The sequence below is a fragment of the Corapipo altera genome, unplaced genomic scaffold (assembly GCF_003945725.1).
Source record: "Corapipo altera isolate COAL_440 unplaced genomic scaffold, ASM394572v1 295, whole genome shotgun sequence".
Lineage (NCBI taxonomy): Eukaryota > Metazoa > Chordata > Aves > Passeriformes > Pipridae > Corapipo > Corapipo altera.
This window is the reverse complement of record NW_020884936.1, coordinates 2,509,275-2,530,144: the sequence shown is the minus strand read 5'-3', so window position 1 is coordinate 2,530,144 and position 20,870 is coordinate 2,509,275. Positions and strand designations below refer to the sequence as shown.

Here is a 20,870-nt window from a genome sequence, read left to right as displayed (position 1 = left end):
TTTTTTTTTTTCATCTTTGGCGGGGAAAATAAATGAAGAAGTAGAACCCCCTTCCCCCCTTGCGATGGTGCGGACGGGCTGAGCGGAGCGGCCATGGCAGCGCGGCAGGTGTTCCTCCTCCAGCCCTGCGGTGAGGGACAGCGGCGACACGGGGGGGACACACCGGGGGGGACCAGGACCGGTGTGACCACCAGCTTTTGGGGTGTCCCCATCCCTGCTCCCCCCCAGCTTTGCTCCGCCTGTTGCACCGGGAGCGGGATGCGGCGGGCAGGGTGGGCTGGAGGCGCTGGGGAGGGGGGAGGTATCCCGCTGTCCTGCTGCCCCTTCTTGGAATTGAGGGTGGGAAAAAACAAACAAAACAAACAACACCGCAGGGAACGTTCGCTTTGTGTCGTTGCTGAAGGTTTTTAGTGGTGGTGGCGGCGTGACACCCCCTCCAAAACCTGGCTCCTCGGTCCCAGCCCCGGGGAGCGGGGATGCGGTGGGACGGGAGGACCGGGGGGGTGGGGATGGAGGAGCGATGGGAGCTTCGGGGCTGGATGTTCTGGGGGTGCTTTATCCCCCACTTGGGTTTGTTTACACCCGAAAAGGGGTGGAGGGCACGCTGCGGTGTTCAGCTCCGCTCCGGTGCTCGCGGATGCGGTTGCCTGACTGTGCTTGTGTAAAAGCCGCAGTAAAAAAGGAGAAAAGGAAAAAAAAAAAAAAAGTGAAATTTTACGTCTCAGGCTTGAACTCGTGTAAAGAGTTTAGGCGGCGGTGTGCGTTGGGGAAGACCTCAGCAATGAGTTTATTCGAAATGTAGTTGGAGGGTTGGTTTTAATGCACTTGGAAACTCACTTTCTGATTTACGGTGAACTTTAAAAGTTCTTTTCTGCGGTGCCTCCCCCCCCCCCCGCCTTGCCAAAGGAAGCGCTTCCTTAACCGGCATGGCCGCGGCAGCGCCGGGTGACACTCGGTGCAGTGACAGGGACTTGGGGTCGCGTAGGAAAAGGTTTTTGTTCTGGACCCGAAGTAACTGTAGGTGGCACAGCAGCTTTGCCGAGCCGGGAGGCTGTCCTGGAACAGCTCCTGTGGATCTGTTCTCGGCGAGGATCGCGCCTTTGGGATCTCTTCCCTTCCCAGTTTAACGGAAAAGTTTTGCTTTAGGTCGGTTCTTCCTTAAAGCTTTGCTTCGGCGCTTTTTTCGTATCTGTGTCAGTTGTTCTCGCTCTTGAGTCCTGACGGTGCCACTGGCTGTCCAGCAGCAATGTAAAATCATGGAATGGTTTGGGCTGGAAGGGACCCTAAAGACCGTCTCATTCCATCCCCCTGCCATGGGTAGGGACACCTTCCACTAGCCCAGGTTGCTCCAAGCCCTGTCCGACCTGGCCTTGGACACTTCCAGGGATGGGGCAGCCACAGCTTCTCTGTGCAAATATGCATGTGAACAACCTCCAGGGAATATACACCTTTTTCCTTAAGTTGTTTCCATATTTGCAGGACTTTCTCGTGGATTTGCAGTAGGTGTGAGTGTAGCCTTTTTTTGTCCTCTGCCCCTCAAGTGCTGGAGCTGAAGCAACTCCTTGACCCAGGATTTCCACCCTTCTCACCTGGGTCGCTCTTGTTGGTTTTGCGGCTGCTTTTTTGGGAGGCTGAGAGGGAAGAAGAGCCATGTAACCCTCCAGTCCTGTCTACACAGCGACCTCAGTCATTGCTGCCACCCCTGTGAGCCGCCGCTTCCCTGCTATCATCGGGACGCGTTGGCTAACCCGTCTCAGCCAGGGTCCTCTAGTTTGGAGACGTCTGTGGCTTTTTTGAACAGTTGCCGCTCTGTGAGGATGATGGACCGCAGAGGAAGTTCCTCTCGGGCTCTCCTGGTGTTCCCTGGCACTTGGAATGCTTCAGCTTGTTTAAATAAACGCACACAGAAAAACGCGAGTTGGGGTTTTAAAGCGGAGCCCTCGCTTCGCTCACCCCGTGGCATAAGATCTCTCTGTATAAACTCGTAGTGCTCTGACTTCTAGTAAAGCTGTAGTAAATCATTTAAGGCTGTAAACAGTTATTAAAACAAGATTTAGCTCCGTGTTGAGCCAGTGTGAAAGCAAAGATGTCTTCGGGTTTAAAAGGAAAAGGATCCGCAGTGAAAGTCTTCTGTATTGGTCTGAAGAAAAGTATCTGTGGGGAGTTGGATATTTCAGCAGAAGGGAACTTGAGGTAAGAGGTCAGATTTTAGCTGAAAAGTTGGAATTTAATCCGTAATTATCAGACAGCCTGGTGCTGTTTAATTTGCTTGTTTGTTCTTCAGCTTGGTATTTCTTGCAGAAGGGCCTGAGGTAAGAATTAGAGTCAAGGTTGAGTTTTAGTTGCCAAGTTGGAATTTAATCCAGAGCTATCAGGCTTAACCTGGGTGCTGTTTTATTTGCCTGTATAAGACAAACCTCAGATTTTTGTCCTTGCAGAACTGTGGTGATGCTCTGCATAGGTACTTTATGTCTAAAGACTGGTACTAAATCACATTACCTGGCAGAAAACTGTTTTGGTGTTTTTTTAGGAATTCTAATACTGTGCTGTGATTTAGGTGACTCTGGGAAGCCACAGTGGTTGCTGCCCAAAACCTTTCTATAGCTGTAGGTCTGAGTGGCACTCAAGTTATCCCCTCCTAATGAGGAACCACTTCTGGAAAAGTCCTGTTTCCTTATGTAGGATTGCTCTGGGAGTAAACAACACTCGGGACACTTTTTAATGACTCATCGTCATGAAACCTTCATCTACCCTCTGAATATGCAAATCCCTGCCAAGCACCCCAGCAGACATCCAGCATGTGTTAAATCCTCCTTACCTTTGCAGCCAGCACGGTGCTTTCGCTTCCAAAGCTGGGTGGGGAGCCTGCTGTGAAGGATACAGTGTGGTTAAAAACTGGGAATGCTGAGGCAATTCCTCAAAGTCTATCCTAATTGGGGTCTGAGGTCATGAAGTCTGCCAGGCAGCTCCTGCAGGAGTTTGTGCTGGGACCTGGTGACGCTGAAAAACTCTTAGGTGGTTTTATTTTTTTTTTCCCCTTTAATTTTACTGCAGTATAACTTTCTAAATATGATCTGGGCTAAGCTCCCCATAAAGCCTTTCTGCAGAGCACGGTGACATGCTGGCCCAGAGCAGAGCACTGCGGGCTCCTGCATCTGTCAGTGCTGGCTTTGATATCAAAGGGCTTTGCTGTCACTTAGAACTCCATGGGTTTTGCTCTTCCCTCTTTCTAAATTCATCCCTGGCTCTGACTTGCAATTAAAACCAGCAGTGCTGAGGACTTCAATCTTCCTCTGTTGCTGAAGAAAGGTCTGCAAGCTCTGATGAACCAGTGGGAGGTGTGATTTGGGTAAGGAGCAGAGGGAAGAGTCCGGTTTCAGTCCTCAGAGGTGCCCTGCTGAAAAACTGCAAGAAGATGGGGAGAAAAGCATGAAAACCTGGCCACTGGAGTGGGCACCACTGACTCTTTTTTTTTTGTGTTGGGTGAGAACTTTTCTTCCCCACATGTGCTTTTGAAGGGCCTGAAGCAAGTGGGCAGCAAGAAGGGCTTGTGGGGCTGTGGCTGCCCTGGGGGCATCCCATGGTGAGATGGATTTGAGCAGTGTTAATGTGGGCTGTGGTAGGGGGAAAACTCAGATTTGGAGCTGGTGGAGAGAAGATCTCAGCTGGTTGATGGATGGTTGAGATGGTTTAAAGCTGGGCAACCTCTGTCTCAGGGTGTACAGTGAGGCTGGAGTGAGTTATCACTGGGTGCTCCCCACTCCTGGGGGCACAAGGGTGGAAATTAGGAGGATGGGGCTGAGGATGAGGTGACCTTCTTCCCCTTGTGGTGCTGGCACCCCCTGCTGCCACTTGGGCTCATCCCTTGGGAAAAGACACCCCGGGGGACGCAGTGTCAGGCACCAGGTTTATTCTCCTTTTCCTCTCTCCGGCTGCCATCTCCTTTTCCAGGAGTTAAACGCCTCTTCCCCCTGCTCCGAGCCTAATTGCATCCCCGGGGCTTAACACGCGTGTGTTTGTTTTATTCAACGTGTTGGCTGTTCCCACCGGAACAGCCTGATTTTTTTTTTCTCTTTTTTTTTTCAGGGATTGGGCTTCTTTTTTTTTTTTTTTTTTTTTTTATTGCACAAAAAGCTGCTCCAGAAAAATATATGCTCGGGGGGGGGGGGGGGGGGCGGGGAGGAGGAACTGTAGTAATGCCAATACTCCTTGAATATTATAAACCTGGCTTATCAGCCCGACGCAGAGCTGGAATTTGTCTCTTCCTGTGCTGCATCTCTGCTTTCTGAGAGGGGCGTTTAAATACAGGCTGGAGACGCTGCTTTTCCAGTGAGCTCTGCTGGGCTGTGACAGCAGCAGCGGGGCTGCTCCGGAGGCTTTATTTTGTATTTTATCTTTTTGTTTGTTTGTTTGTTTTGTTTTGTTTTGCACTAATTCCTTCTCCAAAGAGGGAACTTCTCTGGGAGAAGGCTCCGAGACTGCATGTCCCACCAGTACCCGGGGAAGGAGGCGAAGGGGGACGCGGTTTGCTTCGTACCTGGCTCTCCTCTCTTCTCTGTCCTGATGGAGCCGGCGCCTTTTTGCTACCCCCGGCTCACCTTCCTGCGCTCGCCCTACGGCCAGTTTGGGGACAGCGCTGGGGGCTCCTCCCAGGATTTGGCCCAGTGGCCACAGCGTTTGTCCCAGAGGTGGAGCAGGCCAGTGGACGGTGCGTGACCGGGGTTGGGGGCTGGAGAGGGGGTGGCACGAGGTGGCAGAGGAAGCCCAGTGAGAGTTGAGGAGGCTTTGGAGATGGTGGGTCGAGAGGCAGGTAGGACTCGGTGGGTGGGTTGGTGTGGTTGTGTCAGTGCAGGTAGGGCTCTGGATGAACTGGTGGGGTTGTGTCAGTGCAGGTAGGGCTCTGGATGAACTGGTGGGGTTGTGGCAGTGCAGGTAGGACTTGGTGGGTTGGTGTGGTTGTGTCGGTGCAGGTAGGGCTCTGGATGACCTGGTGGGGTTGTGTCAGTGCAGGTAGGGCTCTGGATGAACTGGTGTGGTTGTGTCGGTGCAGGTAGGGCTCTGGATGAACTGGTGGGGTTGTGTCAGTGCAGGTAGGACTCAGTGGGTTGGTGTGGTTGTGTCAGTGCAGGTAGGGCTCGGTGGATGAATTGGTGTGGTTGTGTCACTGCAGGTAGGACTTGGTGGGTTGCTGTGGTTGTGTTGGTGCAGGTAGGGCTCTGGATGACCTGGTGGGGTTGTGTCGGTGCAGGTAGGGCTCTGGATGAACTGGTGTGGTTGTGTTGGTGCAGGTAGGGCTCTGGATGAACTGGTGTGGTTGTGTTGGTGCAGGTAGGGCTCTGGATGAACTGGTGTGGTTGTGTTGGTGCAGGTAGGACTCAGTGGGTTGTTGTGGTTGTGTTGGTGCAGGTAGGGCTCTGGATGAATTAGTGTAGTTGTGTCCATGCACTCCCCTCTCAGACCTCTCCTGGTCCAGCAGCTTGTCGCTGCCAACTCCACCAAGCTCTGGTCCCTGCTACACCCAGGCTGGCCAGGGAGGGCTGATAAACAACCTCAGCACGGGGGAAAAAATAAAAATAGAAACTGACCTGAGCCAGTCTTTTGTTTCATAAGCTCGTTCACTTGCTGAAATGAATCCGGCAGTGTTTGAAACCTGAAATACCTGCTGGAGGCTCGTTTCACCTTCAGGGTTGGGATGCTGTCAGCTCTGGCCTTTAGACTGTTGTTAAAGGTATCAAGTGTGGGCACAGAGGGAAGGTATTAAGATTTTTCTAATGCTGATTTGTCTCATTACAAGGAATTACCTTAAAATATCAGTTTGCTTCAAATTTTTCTTTAACGTAAAAGAATCTATAGTGGGAGACTTGGTAAATCCTGCTGGTTTAGGAGCCAAACTCTGCTATAAGTGCTGATCCTAAGGATGGGAGTCTGGACTTCCCATAAAACTTTTTTGGGAGAGGGTATCAGGCTCAATGAGGTGAAGTCCTGAGCAGCCTAATTTCTCTTTTAAGGTGGTTTTTCCTGGAGCAGGGATTGGGAAAAGAGACCTCCCAGGGTCTCTTCCACCCTCAACACTTTTTGAACCACGCTGTACTTCCCTTGTGTCATATTACCAGTTGGAATGTGATGGGTCTCACCTGGAAGAGCTCGTCAGGTGGCATGCAAAAAAAAAATGGAGGAGACTGGATGAGCAGTCTCGGCAGGGAAAATGCGTGGGAGGTGTTTAAAAACATGCATTGCCTGTGGTTTCGTGCAGCGGAAACAAGTCTGTGGCAGGGACTGGAGATGGGGGTATGAGGCTCTGACTGAATCCCTCTGCTGCAAGTGATGCCCCTTCCCGAGCCGGGTCCTGCCTCTCCTTGCTTTGCTCCGGGAAACGTTTGCTGCCTCCTGGTAAATATCTCTGGGAATTTCTTTTTTTTTTTTTTTTCCTGAAGTCACAGTAATTGTCAGAGTTACTGTAGGGGAGCGAGCCAGCCTTGCCAACATTTGGATAATGCACCAATATATTTCTGTCTTATTCTTTTAGGGTTCTGCCTTTTCTAAGGCTGAATTGACGTTGCTTTGGGGAGTTTGGAGGTTTTTTTCCTTCTGGTTTTTTTTTGGCCCGCATAGACCGTTCCTCTGGGTTTTAAATATTCAGCTGGGGGAGCCTTGGCTTATTGTAATGAAAATCTTGAATTGTAAGGAAAGTGAAGCAGTAGAATAGGCTGGAGCAGGGGGGAGAGGATGTGGCATCTTCCCTCCGAAGCTTTTTAGGTCCAGCGTCAGGCAGAGAGTTTTGGGTACAAGTCTCCTCGGATGAGGTGAGGTCTTTCAGCTTTATTTTCTGGGAGTTAGAGCACAGACTTACTGCCCCGTTTCTCATTCCCATATGCAGGCTGCTCATTGAATTCATGCAGTAACCCTTGCACTGCTGCCTGGATAAACCAAGCAGAGCCCAGCAGTCGGGCAGGCAGCTGTATCTTTAAGAAATTTGCTGTATCTACCTTTGAGCAGCAGGTTTTCCTCCCCCCCCCCCCCCCTTATTCGTGCATCTTTACATCCTCTGGCTTTCCCTGTACTTCTTTCTGTAAGGTACAGCATCTTCTCACTTCAGTTGAGCCTGGCTGCCACAAAGCTGGCTTTTTTTTTTTTTTTAAGGAGGAACAGGAGCTTTCTCCCTACTGCATCCAGCAAAACTCTGCGGCTCCCAACCGCTGGGTCACTTTAATTATCCTGCTTTTCCTCCTCGCTGGCAGAGGCGAAGAGCTCCGAGAGGCGGCGGGATCTGGGGTGGCTGGAGGAGAAATCCCAAATCCCGGGTCTCGGTGTGGTTGGTGGCATGTGCGGAGGTTGCCGTGCAGGTGTGTGGAATTAGCGGCTCCCGGCTTGGAGAGAGCCGGGATTGAGGAGCCCATCTGGGAGCTAATGGGTCGCGCTCTCACTCCACCCATCCGCCGCTCGCCAATTGGAAGTGAGGGGGAAAGATGCCCTGGATGGATTAACGTTGGAGCCATAGAAAAAGCACGAGCCGCCGCCGCTGCCTCGGCCACCTGAGCGAGTGGGATTTGGGAATAAGTGTGGTGGATCCCGGGGGGGAGCGGCCGGGAGGGGACTGGAGCTGTTGGAGCAGCATCTCTGTTAAAGGAGTAGTGCAGGTAAGTTGTGGTCTTACAAAAAAAAAAACCCCTCCTCAAACTGAAGCACTACTCTGTTGCTGGGTGATGCGTTTGGACAGGAAATCTAAAAAAAAAAATAAACAACCAGCCCTTCCAGCTGTTGAATTATTTAATTCGCTAAAGTAAGGCAGGGCTTGATGCGTTTTCAATGGGCTTTGCTGCTTAGTGATGATATCTGTTGCCTGTGCTGGGTGTCTGCTGTGTTTAAGGATGGAGGATACCTCCTGAATTCCATTTACATTCACCAGAGTGCTGGATTTCGGGGTTGGAATTGAGTTTCGAGGTGAGCACAGGAGAGCTGCTTACCTGTTTCTGCTTTTTCTCTTAATTAATGCTGAAACATCCCTGTCTGTGAGGCTTTACATGGTGATGTTTCACTTGGGGAAAACTGAGTGAAGGCAAAATGCATGTTTATAGTGTCTCTTAAATGCTCACAAATATCATCCCTGTTGCTGTAGCCATGGGAGCCACGTAGATGAACCATAAACAATGTCCTAATGAGTGGCATTATCTCCTGGAGTGCCAGTCTGCAATTATTTCACCACTGGACTGGGGCATTTTTTGTTTGGGATTGATGATGGACAGCAAAATGGGATCTGGTGCTGCTGCCTCTGCCCCCACCTGTGTTCCTGTGGTCACTGATGTTGTTTCGTGGCTGCTAAACATGGAAAACTGTGTGGGGTGATTTGTGTTATCCTGCTGAACCTGCTGGGAATTGCAAGCCTTGGTTTTGAGGGGATGGTTGGGGCTGTGGAGTGCAGCTGTGTTGCCATTTGGGTCTCCTTTGGGCTGTTCTCCTTTTCCATGGCAGGAGGAGGTTTTTCTTTCTGTGTCTTGATTGGAACCACAACTGAAAATGTGTTTGTTGATCAGGTGGCTTGGGCTCAAGTGCTCTGCTTCCATTTCCAGGAGAGATCTTGGGTTTGGCCTAACTTCTGGTTTTGTGGGGGTTAGAGCTGGTCTCCTGTTCCATCCAGCTGCCTTTTGAGGGGTGGTGGTGGGAAGGGGCACAGAAATAACTTTGCTGGAAGAGCTTGGTCCAACCACAGCTGCATCTTTAGCAGCCGTTTTTATCTCTGTTGGTGATAAGATAGGGGGGGAAAAAAACTTCGTGAAAATGCACTTTGTTCCAAAACATGACCCTGGCACCCTGGGGGGAAGATGCTACGGTGTGAAACTGGTGGTGCTGCAGCATCTCTTCTACTTGACCCCAAAGAAGGGCTTAGAGCTACTGGTTTACAGCTCAGTGCTGCTTAATTTTTACAATATTTATACAGTTGAACCACTCCAGGGAACAGCTCCCTTCCTCTGAATAGCCCCAAGCAAGGGAAATGTTGACAGACTGTCTCTTAACCATTTTTGCATGTTTTACACAGTGCCACTGCAGGTAAGTGGCAGGTGGGGGTCTCTGAAAGACCTGCCTGTGCAAGGAAGGTGTTTCAGCAAAGAAAAAATACCCCAGGCACCTCTTGAAAGCCATATTCAACCCTGACCAAGATTTGGGGCTATTGCAGTGTCTATCCTTTTGGATTAAGAGTGATGAGGTTTCTGATACAGCCCTGCAAGGGAAGGAGCTGTCAGTAAGAGTTAATGCTTTCTAAATTATTTAAATGTTTCAGGAAAAGTCTGCTGAGGAGCCTCAGCTGGTCTGTTCTTGGGCCTTTGCCAGCTTGTGGGATCTCTGGAGGTATTGGCTTTCACTCCTCTCCACGTAGCACCGAGGCAAGAAATCCTTGGGAGCCTTAAATCACTTTTTTTAGAGGGTCCAACAAAACAAAAAGCTCCCCTTCAACCTTAAAAAAGAAAAAAAGGGGAGAACAACTCAGTATAGTCTTGCCAGCCAAATCCCAAAGTGCTGTTGTTCCCTTGCTGCTCAAATTGTCCTGCTGTCCTGCTGGATGGGGATTAGAGATCCTGTCAGGAAAGCAGCTTCACGACTCTGGATTTACAGGGTGGCTCCCTCTTGCAGCTCACCTCTGGGAGGCAGCCTCGGATATTAATTGTTTGGGTGGGCTAAATTTTGATGAGTCAACCTGGGCAGCTGGCTGCTCCTGGAAAATCCAAACACAAGTGTGGATAGGGTGGTTCTGTCAGGGGAAGGTCTCTGGGAGCTGTCACTGCTGCACCCAGTGACTTTTTATTCCGTGGTTTTATTGCACTGGCTGTTCTGGAGGGAGCCAGGGAGGGGATGAGGAGGGGAATCGTTCAGTGCAGCGAAGAAAAGGTTTTGAGAGCAGGCATTTGTGATCCCTGAGCCTGTGTGTGGGTGTGTGTTTGCCTGGGAGGGAGCAGGCAGGAGGATGCTTCCTGCTTTATCCTTCCAATATGATGCTTTATTTTCACAGGCAGCCACTGTGAAAATGAGTTCTGGGGTTTCATCTGCCGGAGTGGCCGTGGCATAACTTAAGACCTCCTCACACCATTTCCCTTCCTCAGGGGAATATCCAGCTCCTTGCACACAATCCATGATTTGATTCCTTTAGTGCCTGCTGAGCCTCAGAGCTATAAAAAGTTGTGTTTTCTGCCTGGGTCAGGGCTGGGGTGTTGGGGAGGTCACACTGTTATGGGGGACACTGTTTAGATATATCCATGGAGCAGAACTTTATATCCAGGTAACTTGTGCACTTCGGGATAACCCTGGGAATGACAAGAGGACTGGTGCTGTGTTCTCCAAAAATCAGAGAAATGGGACACTTCCAAGGGGTGTGGTGTTTAGTTTTGATAGTCCAGACCTCTTAGTCTTAAAAATGTGTATTTTTGGGCAATGAAACCCTTGTGGGAAGCAAAGAAATAGTGAAAATCCTTTAGGGGTATTTTGAGTTGGAATGCAGGGGGATGGCTTTGCACAGCATCTGTGCAATTCTGTGGCAAGAGGAGTGTATTAAACATGAATAATTCTTTAAAACTGCCTTTAACAGAAACATCCTCTCCTGTAAGGTTTGCTAGAGGACATGTTTATACATAAGGAGGGCAAAGCCTGTGTCCCTGCAGGTCCGAGTCTCTTGTATAAAGCACCAATTTGCCATTGGACTGGGCTGCTTAAAAACACCTTCCTCCTCTGTGTCTGCTCTGAGCAACACTGCCTTCTAAAAGCTTACTGAAGGGGCTTGGGGTAGCTTTAAATCTGCCTGGGGCGTGACCATCTTCTGAGCCTCCTGAAAACAATTCAGAACTTGATTTCTGGTAGGTATTTGCATGCAGACGATGTTTTAATGGACCCATTTAGGTAAAAGGCTCCAGTAAATATCCCTCTTTTATTGCCAAGCGGTGCCAGCACCAGTTTTATTGCCGAGCAGTGCCAGCACCTGCTGGTGCCCCATCCTGCTGCCTGTGCTAAATCTCCAGGCAGGCTATCCATCCTTCCTGCAGGGGACGTGCCTGTCAGTGGCTTGGCAGCTTCACGAGGAGGAGGATGAGCTGAGGACAGTGGGGAGCAGCAGGTGTGGGCAGGGGGGAGCCTGCCCTTCCAGTGGGGACCAGCTGGAATGTGCCCTCGGGCTTTTAACGTGCTGCCTGGTACATCACTGACTCTCTGCTCTTCTACTGGTGCTGTGAAAAAAACGGTCTTGGAGAGATATTGAGGCATCTGTGGTGGGGATGTGGATGTAGCAGGGGGGAGGAGGGACCACAGCTGGTGCTGTGTGGAGCTGGGCAGCCTGTCCTTCCAGAGCCCTTCCCTGCAGCCCTGCCACCGAGGTGGAGAAAGGATAAATGGAGGAGGGACAGGGCTCTGCTGTGCCTTGGGAAGGAAGGGGTTATCCCTCCTCAGGCTCTGCTGGGGATGGACGTGTGTCTGCACTGAGAAAGGGGCAACTCTGCAGTGAAGAGCTGTCCCTGAGTTGATTTTTGACTCAACCCTTCGAGGAAAAAACTCCCGGGAACTCCCAGTGCTGATATTTCCCATTTAATCACTTACAAAAGGTCTTTTTACCCCTCTTGAGTCATTTCTGTTCTGTTTTCCTTTGCCATTATCAATGTGTTCTGGGGAGAGGGCAGTGTTTGGGCTTGCCACAGGCAGCATCATCCACTATTTACCAGGCATTTTCCTGCCCAGGTATTAACAGTCATCCCTTACTCATCTTACACTTCCTTGAATTACAGCGATCAGTTTTGAAACCCTGATTTCTGTGGTTACTTTTCTTTGTTTTTGGTGTTTGGGGGTTTTTTTTGTTTGTTTGTTTTGTTGGGGTTTGTTTTTTTTTTTTGTCACACCTCTCAGGGTGCAGAGAAAAAACAAGTCAAATCTCCAGCTCTTGCTCTGTCTGTCGGTCGTGATTGCCCAGAACAGCAGCACAGGGGGGGCACATTCTCATCTCTTGTGCCAGCATGAGCTATGCTTTCACCAGTGTTCTCCAGCTGAAATATCCAGGGCTTGTGGGGAGGAATCAGCTGCTGGAGGTGTAGATAGAAATGAGAAGTGGCAACTTGAGGCAGAATAGCTTTTCGTGTGCTGCTGTCCATTCTTTCTTGCTGACTTGAGTGGTTTTAAATGATTTGCAGGGAATTTCTCCACCAAGAGACCACACTGCTTGGTTCTTCCCTGAAAACTCCCAGAATCTCATGTTTTAAGAGCACAAGAGAGGCTCTGTGGGGCAAAAACACTGTAGTTTTGATATATTTGGAGCTGATCATCTCGTCAGTGTTATCAGATTTGCTGCTTGTCAAGCTCTTGTCCTGTTCTGCTGTGATACAGTTTTGTTATTAAAGGAGTTTGAGGCTTCCTCATCCTCCTCCAGTTGAACTCTTGCTGCACACAGAGATTTTTAAGCTCAAATGCAGGCTCTTTTCAGTCACTGCTCCACATAATTTAAAAAAATAAAAAAGTCCTCCTCTTCTGCAGGTTTCCCCTGGGATATTATTTCTCATGTGTGTGATTTTTCTCTCAAGTCTGTCTGTGCTTGTGCTGACTTGGAAGGTGGAGGGGAGCAGCATCCTTTGGGTATTTAAAGCACATAAACTTGGGCTCTCCCCTCTGCCCCAAACTGCAGGAACCTGAGTGCAGCTGCCTGGTGCCTTGTCCTGGGATATAAATTCATGTTGGGGTGGAGAGAACAAAGAGTAAGAAGTGATCTCAGAGTTTAATATTGAACACCAGCTCTGGTGGAGCCTTGCACAGGGGAAACTGCATCATTTCCCACTGGATCAAAGCCTTGGATGAGACAATACATTTGTCCAACCTGGAATTGGGCCTGGATCTGTTTGAGGGGATGCAAAACTGCAACACTGCCCATTGTGCAGTTGGGTGCCCAGCTGTCTGATGGACATTGACTGACAAACTCCTGGAAATCAACTTGAAGTAACCAAAACTTTGGTTCAAAGCTAAAGCCCTGAGTGTCTTCTAGGAAGTAGATTTCTTTCCAGTTATCCATCCAGCTTCATTCTGTCACAGTGAGAATTGGTAATTCTTCCTGGGAGGAAATGGGGAAAGTCTAAAGGCTTTTTCAGCTGAATAAGAGATTTTTTTTTTTATAGTGACTTCTCTCTTGGACACTGAAATGTTTTGCTTTATCAGCTTTAAGGCAGGACATTGCACCTGCTGATGAGTTTTTGAGAAATGTCCTGAGAGCTCCAGTAAAACAATTTTGAAGATGTGGAAATAGAATTTGTGGGGAAAAGTAATGGCTGCCCCATCCCTGGAAGTGTCCAAGGCCAGGTTGGATGGGGTTTGGAGCAACCTGGGCTAGTGGAAGGTGTCCCTGCCCATGGCAGGGGGTGGAACTGGATGGGCTTTAAGGTCCCTTCTGATGCAAATTCTGTGAAATTGGGATATTGGAGCACACCCTGAGTAAGAGATGATGAAGGTACCTGATGTTTTCTGATCAGTACTTGTGGGGTAACCAAATTCTCCAGATGTACAGCCCGAGAGCTGCCAGTACTAAAGGGTCTGTAAATAAAAAAGTACCTTTCCAGTAACTGTCGAACTGGCGTTGACTCAAAGTAAAATTAAATATCAAGCTACCAAAACTGTGAGAGATTTACTGTAGAAAAATCCTAAAAGCCAAAGGCTGTGGTACTACTGATAGAAAGCCTGTTGCAGAGCTGTGTTTTACTTCAATATAAGGCTTGTGCTGCAGAGGGCTGTTTACTTGGAAGATGCCAGCAGCAGAACATTGTAATTGAGTTACCCAAGTATCCAGAGAATGTGTTTTTATTCATAATCCAACTAATATTGCAAGGCTCAAGAGAAGAACTTATTACTAACTTTAAAACAAGAGAGTTGAAATGGTGTTATTAGATCTGAGACATGGTGCCCGCAGGAATTTAATAATGGAGGATGGCAGGGTTGGGGCTTTGTTGTTAAATGTAAATGTAAAAATGATAAGAATGTCAGAAATCAGGAAATATACCCACTTCTTGTCTGCTGCTTCCCACGGTGGATCATCTGGTTTTGACCCAGACCTACGACAAAGCACCTTAAACAAACAGCAAACTCAACTGTGCTACCAGTTGAAAAGTAAACTTCATATGTAGGTCTGGTGGGAGGTGTCCCTGCTCATGGCAGGGGTTTGGAATGAGATGGTCTTATAGCTCCCTTCCAACCCAGACCATTCTGTGATTCTGAAATACCTCTGCCTTGGTGGCTCTCGGGGTCACTGCCGCTGCCTCAACTCAAAGGGGAGTTGCTTACTCAGGAAATCTTAAGCTGAATCCTTGAGTCTGAAGAAATAAGCTTTGTTTTCTCTTCTGCAACGCTTCAGCTCGTCACTTCTACCTTTGAGTTCAGTGCTCAGAAAGCTCAGAAATTTTCGTTTTGAAGAAGAAACTAAGTAGTGACACTGTGCCTTTCCAATTTAGTCTCATTTAATAGACATCCCTGCAGGGAATAAAGTGGGGTGGCGGTAGAAACTTTATTTGCTGGAGTAAATTAACTCTTGAAAATGAAGAGCACGGCTTAAATTGTCAAAAGAGCTTAAAATTGTGCTTTTTGGCAGATAGTGGAAGGTGACATCTTGTTCTGCTTTTGGAGAGTCTGGTTGTTCATGTTGGTGTTGAGTGAGAGAGTCTGGAGAATGAGGACATGGTGAGAGATATTGGGGGCACAGGAGTGAGAGTGCTGTACATCTTAGTTCCTTGGGGTAATGCTTTCTAGCTTTGTCTCTAGAAACTTGACCTTGGCTGAAATTGCTTTGCTTGGATTTTTTTCTTTTTTTTGATTGTTGAAATCTTTGAAAGAAAACCTGGCTGAAGGAACCATCAACGTGGCTTTGGTGGGTCTGAGGGACGCGGTGTGAAGGTGGAGAGGGGGAACTCCTCAGCTTTTGCAGGCTGGAGGAAGATTTATTCTTCATGGAAACGCTCCTGGAGCTTCAGGCAAACCCTGGAGCGTTATCATGTTGATCCCTAATGAATTGGGAGACTTGTGTTCCTGCCCAGGCTTCCCAAAGCTGAACACTTGCATTGATGACTGTGGTGTTTTATAACTGCCCCGTGGTCGAACTCTTCTAATTTCCAAAGTGGAGGTGAGGTGGGGAGAGGAAATGCAGGTTGGTGTGTGGTCAGGTGGGTACGGACCTGATTGCTGGAGAAAAGAGGGCTCTGCACAACTCAAACCCGTTGCTCCTATCTCCAGCAAAACATGACTAAGGAGCTGAGGCCTTGGATATTAAATCCCATAAGCCTCATGAGAGAGGAGGCAGATGGAGCTGCTGATGGGTTTGTCCTGCTGGCTGCTACTGAGCCTGCTCTTAAGCACAGCCTAGCTGGCCTTGGCCTTAGGTAGCATCCATTAGCATAAGGAATGCTTGCTTCTACCGAACTCTGGGAAATATGGGGAGAAAGGGATTGATGTGAAAGGAGGAAAGAAAATATTCATTGAAATCCCCCCTGAGATCTGTCTCCTTCGCTCTGCTTGGTTAAAAACTTGGAGTTGTTCAGCTTGGAGAGAAGAGAAGGCTCTGGGGAGACCTTACTCTGAGATTTTAATGCTTAAAGGGAGCCTAGAAGAAGGATGGAGGCAAGAGCTTTTAGAGGGACTTGTGATAAGGCAAGGGGTGATGGTTTTAAATTAAAAGAGGGTCAATGTAGATTAGAGATAAGAAAATTTCTTACAGTGAGGGTGGTGAGGCACTGACACAGATTGATTAGAGAGGTGGTGGATGCCCCATCCCTGGAAATATTGTAGATGAGGTCAGACAGAGTGCTGAGCAGCCTGATAGAGTTGAACATGTCCCTGCCCATGGCAGGGGAGTTGGACTTGATAACCTTTAGAAATCCCTTCCAACCTGAATTATTCTATGAAAAACTTGGGTGGGTGTTGTGTTCTCTATATTCTCAGGGAAGGAGCAGAACAACGTAGCCCCCAATTTACCCTTCCTACCTCCCACTCCTGCTTAATCCCTTGACCTTTCAACCAGTCCCATCCCTCCCTGCCTGTGTCTGGGCTTGTGTAAACACCCCATCACCTTTTCCCTCCTGGGCAGGTTCCTGCTGTTCGTGTGCGTAGCCCCTTCCGTGGGGGGGGGGGGGGGGGGTAACAGCTTTTCCAAAGGCGCCAACGAGGCTGTTTTGAAAGTCTGAGTTGGGTTGGTGCTGTGGGACAGCATTATGTTGGGAGAAGACAAATTGCCAGGGCTGGATTTCTGCCAGGACATAGTAGGGTGAACGCCTGACTCTCTCTCTTTTTTTTTTTTTTCCTTTCCCAAACGTGCCATTGCATCTTTAATTACAAGGTTAAGACCTCTGTTTTATGACTCATCTGAAAAAACAGCACCTCCAACATAATTGCCCGAGCATGTTGCCTGGGGGACTGTTGCTCATTAGTGACTCAGAGGGACGAGTGCCACCTAATGAAATGGCACTGCCTGCTCTAACACCCCAGCCTTGCCCTTTTCATGCCCAGTCCAAGCAGCCACCAAAGTAAAGGTGGTTATGGTGGGTTTTGTTGGTGACTTCCTGCTCAGAGACTGAAGTGTTTTATCAGCCACGTCAACCCAGGCAATGCTGCAATTTGGAAGAAATTTCCAAGGAATAAACCAAGCAATTCCTGATCATTAGACATCATCAACCTGTAGGAATAGCTGTGTTCAGTTAAAGGAAAAGCCACGTGTCTCATTTTGCCCAGTGAAGGATGAACATGTTACTCCAGGCTCCCTCAGAAGCCATAACAGGAGGGAGAAATGGATATACCATCCTGGTGGGAATGTCGGTTCCTTGGGTAATCCATTTGTTTGTTTCCCTGAAGTACGTAAATGCAATCATTACACAATAAGAGCCTCTTTAAAGAACTTTCCTTTGATCATTAGCATGCTAATCAGTCTGGATGGATCTTCTCCTTCCCTTCCAGGTGGAGGGAAACAATTGACTCCTGTAATGGGTGCCCCTTGGCCACAGTTTCGGTGCCTTTGTTCCTCCGGCCCCATTGTTCTGGGATGAACTTTGGAACATTGTGTTTCTCCCGTGGACCAGACCCTTGAATTGCCCTCTGGTTTATGTGCTGGCTCTCTCTTTAGTGGTCATCAGGGTGTCCCTTCAGGAACCTGCCCAGCCAAGTGCTGTCAGTGGTGACAAGTGTCACAAGGGCTGGAAGGTGCTGCCGTCAGTGGCGTGACTTGTATCCGCCTGGTGCACAAAGGCTCCCTGGGGACCGGGATGAATTATGATGCTTCCGAACGGGGCACCACTGTAAAAGGGAATAAAAAAGCCTGCTATCTATCAGCCAAAAGTTAGGGGGTAGAGAAAGAAGGGGCTTTGGGAAACAGCCTTGTACCTCAAAGGGAAAGCAGGAAGCCTAATCTGCAGAACAATAAGGCAGGCAAAGCCTCTTTCCTTGTTGGCCCAAATTCATCCCAGGCTTGCGTAGGTAATGTTTGATTAGCCTGATGAAGTGGGGAAAGACAGAGCAAGGCTATTCCTCTGTCTGATTGCGTTTTGGCCGGGAAGAAGCGTGTAAAGAGGCAGCATTGAGCAGCAGGTTTCTGAGGGACCGCTTGGGTGACTCTCGCTCAAGGCTTGGAATCCAGAGCTCTGTTCTCTCACTGGAAAATGGGCCACGCACCTGTAAGGGAAACCTGGTGCTTCTGCCCACGCAGGCTGAGCTGTGCCAGGCTGTCAGTGTTCGGAGCAGCCAGGCTGGGTTGGGGTACCAGGCTTTGATCACACCTGAAAGCAGGTGCTCCTGTGCTGTTTTATCACCCAGAGGTGTTCAATACCCCAATACCCACCTGGCCAGCAGTTTCCTGCAGGACTGGCTCGCTAACAAAAAGCATGTTCCATATTGAACTGTGGGGATTCGTTCCTGGTGCTCTTGTGTTTGTGGGTTTGCTCTCTGTCAGCGTCACTTCCCAATTTGACTTCCTCGTGAGACCCTCTTGGTGCAGATGGTGTTGCTGCAGGACCCCAGCTCAGGAAGTGGGCCAAGGAAGGCTGAAGTGTTCTGGGGCTTATCTCCAAGTGCCAAGCACTGTTTTGGGGATATCCTATTGATTAGGAGCAGCAGAATAGGATGTGAAGTCCCATTCTCATCTAAATTGACTTTTTTTACCCCCACATTAAACTTGTTTATTTTATTGGAGTGTAAGGTACAATCTGGACTTTGATTTGTATTTTTTTTATAAAAACCTTTTAGATTATTAGCTTGTATTTTATTTTTTTTGTCGTATTTATTCAGAATTGATAGATACTGAGATGATCAGGCTTATCCTGAAATGTTTTGTGGTCCCAGTCCAAGATATTTGAGACTTAACTTTTTTCAAGTACTGCCTGTGGCTGTATCAGAAAGTTCTGGTAAATACTAAAGTCAATCAACTTAGTTTATTAAAAGGTTAAAGTTGGGACATTCTGATGTCTGCAGTATTTTGAGAGTGACTTTCTGCTGTAATCCAGGTTTACAGTGAGTTTAGCAGGAAGGTGAAAACATCCAGAATTTTGATGATTCTTATGTTTCCTTTTTTTCTGCCTTTTTTTTTTTTCCAGAGTCCCCACCAGCAGCGATGTCAAGAAATGGATACTTCTTTGAAGAGAGTGGCAAGTATTATTTGACTTTTTTGTGCACAATTCCACCTTGTTGGAGGGAGAGCTGCTCTACAGGGGGAGCTGAGAACTTGAACTGGGTGAAACAGAGTCCACTTAGCTTTTGAGTGTGGTGTGAAAACAGTCTCGTGTGATGGTTTTATAGCCTTGTACTGGGAGCAGACTCCATGTTTTCAAATCCTGTAGATGTTTGAGATAGTCAAGAAGTAAATAATCATCTCCACGTTGTCATCAGTGACTATTCTGGGTGGCTCCTTGTTTTTCAAGTCCTTTCATGATGTTTTCCTGGCAGGTATATTGGCTTGTCTTTTTCTGGAGTGGGGATCGTGTGTACGTGTTGGATCCCTTTGGGGACGTCCTGCCACGGAGCATGTTGGTGGTAAATGTTGGATGGCTCTGGCAGGTGCAGCTTTTAGCACAAAGATTTGTTTTTTTTTTTTGTTCTTTGAAGCAAGATTCAGTGGTGGAATTTCAAAACTTGTATCATCTGCCTCAACAAAGGTGACAGATCTTGGAGATGCTCAACTAATAAAGGGACAAAATGTCCTGCAATCAAACTTGAAGTGCAGTGAAGCCCCAGCTTCTGATTTTGGGGAATAATTTTGGGTGGAAGAGACCTTAAAGATCATTTAGGTCCAACCCCTGCCATGTGTTTCTCCAAAAATAGCACGTGTAGGGCATTGGGGAGAGATCTTCTTGAGAGTTCCACTCCAGACCAGCCCCTTTTGGATGCAGTCCCTCAGGGCCTGTGGCTTCTTGCCCTTGGAAGTGCTTGGAGTGTCCAGGACTTCCAAATGGTGAGAGGAAAAGACTAAAATTCTCCAGTTATTTAGGCCTGGAGGTGCTTGTAGCTGTCACAGGGCTCATCTTTCTTGTTCCAGGGGACCAAGCCTTGAGTTAAGATCTGGAAGGAGAAGCTGAATGTCTGCCAGGTGTCACCTGCAGAGAATCCAGCACTGCTGGTGGCAGCGTTTCCTTTGGCACTGACTCACTTGTTTTCTCTGAAAGCACTATATGGAGTCAATTTTTGGGAGTCAAAGGATGAAACTGGAAGCAAGTCCTCTCATATCTAGTGGGAGATCTTGTTCTGAGTTGCAGAAGGGCAGAAATTAATGCCTGACCTTGGGGAGGTTTTCTGAGGGTATGTGGGGCAAGAGGTCTTGGTAGCCCTGCTCTTTCCTTCCACCTCTCTCGTTGCCCCTTGGGATGTGATTAGTGCTTTCCTGAGGACTGGGAATGTAAGGGGGTGATCCGGGTTGGGACCTGGAGAGGTGGCTAAGCCTCCAGCTTCTGACTGAAAGCATTGTAAGGGTTTGGTGAGAAACACTGCTGGTTTTGGAGGTGTAGGACAAAGCTGTGTGTTTTCTGCAGCCACCCGGTTCATCCCAATCCTTCCTGCCCCAGGGAACACAAGCACAGCTCTCTGTCCTGGCATTTTACAGAACCCTACATGTCCCCTTCCAGGACTCAGTCTTATCTTCCTTGAACTATCCAAATTAAAAAAACCAATCCAAAAGGAGATCTCTGAATGTTTTTAGAGCACATGTTTGTAGTTGTGGCATCTCTTGTTCAACTCACTTTTTTTTGTTGTTGCCTTGGTGCTGTGGTAATTGGCATTTCTGCCCTCTATTCGTGTTATTACTCAGCTTCCTCCTTTGTCTTAAGGAGGCAGCACCTCAGAGCTGCCAGTGAGGGCTTCATGCCCGTGTGTGTGATGCTTTCCTGTTCCGTTCTTGGGTGGTTTTGGGGAAGGAGGGGATGTTGCAAGTTCCTGCTCATCCCACAGGCAGCACCGAGCGCTGTGTTATCAGCCATTGGAAATACAGCAGATTTCTTGGTTATGTCACGCTCGGATCTGCTGCTGCTCTCGTTCCTCATCACAAACTGACCTTTTCCAAGGGTTCAGTTGCAGTTGGGTGATGAGTCACCTCGTGCTGCCTGATTTGATGGAGGGTTTGTGCTCCCGCTCGGAGCAGATGGGCAGCACATCTCGCAGGGTGCCAGGGGGAATATTCCCACTGCTTTGGTGCTCCCTGAGTTCCATGCACTCAGATTCCCTAAGCCTTACCCAAAAACTTCAGCAGGGCCAGAGGAAGCCAAAGATAAAGAAGTTACCTTTCCACACAGTTTCAAAACGAGACATTTTGAAGTTTAGCTCCGTAATCTTCCAGTTCACTGTGGGCACCAAGAGATGCTTTTGCCCTGCCTTTAAAACAGAAAAAGCAGTCCCCTGAGCTGTGTGGT

The 20,870-nt window shown here is 48.5% G+C and overlaps 1 protein-coding gene across 3 annotated transcripts in view; it reads left to right on the top strand.

Annotated features, from left to right (window-relative positions):
* The first annotated feature begins 45 nt into the window (after nt 1–45).
* SLC4A11 (solute carrier family 4 member 11) overlaps nt 46–20,870 on the top strand; it is a 99,001-nt gene continuing 78,176 nt past the window's right edge. Inside the window, exons 1-2 of one of the 3 annotated variants that reach the window (XM_027660516.1) lie at nt 46–130; nt 18,570–18,620. In XM_027660516.1, the coding sequence (XP_027516317.1) occupies nt 94–130; nt 18,570–18,620 (88 nt within the window). In that variant the 5' untranslated portion in view covers nt 46–93. Of the gene's footprint in view, nt 131–6,242; nt 6,391–7,041; nt 7,638–18,569; nt 18,621–20,870 lie in introns of those variants that run through there. The other 2 variants (XM_027660519.1, XM_027660518.1) reach the window with 2 other exon arrangements.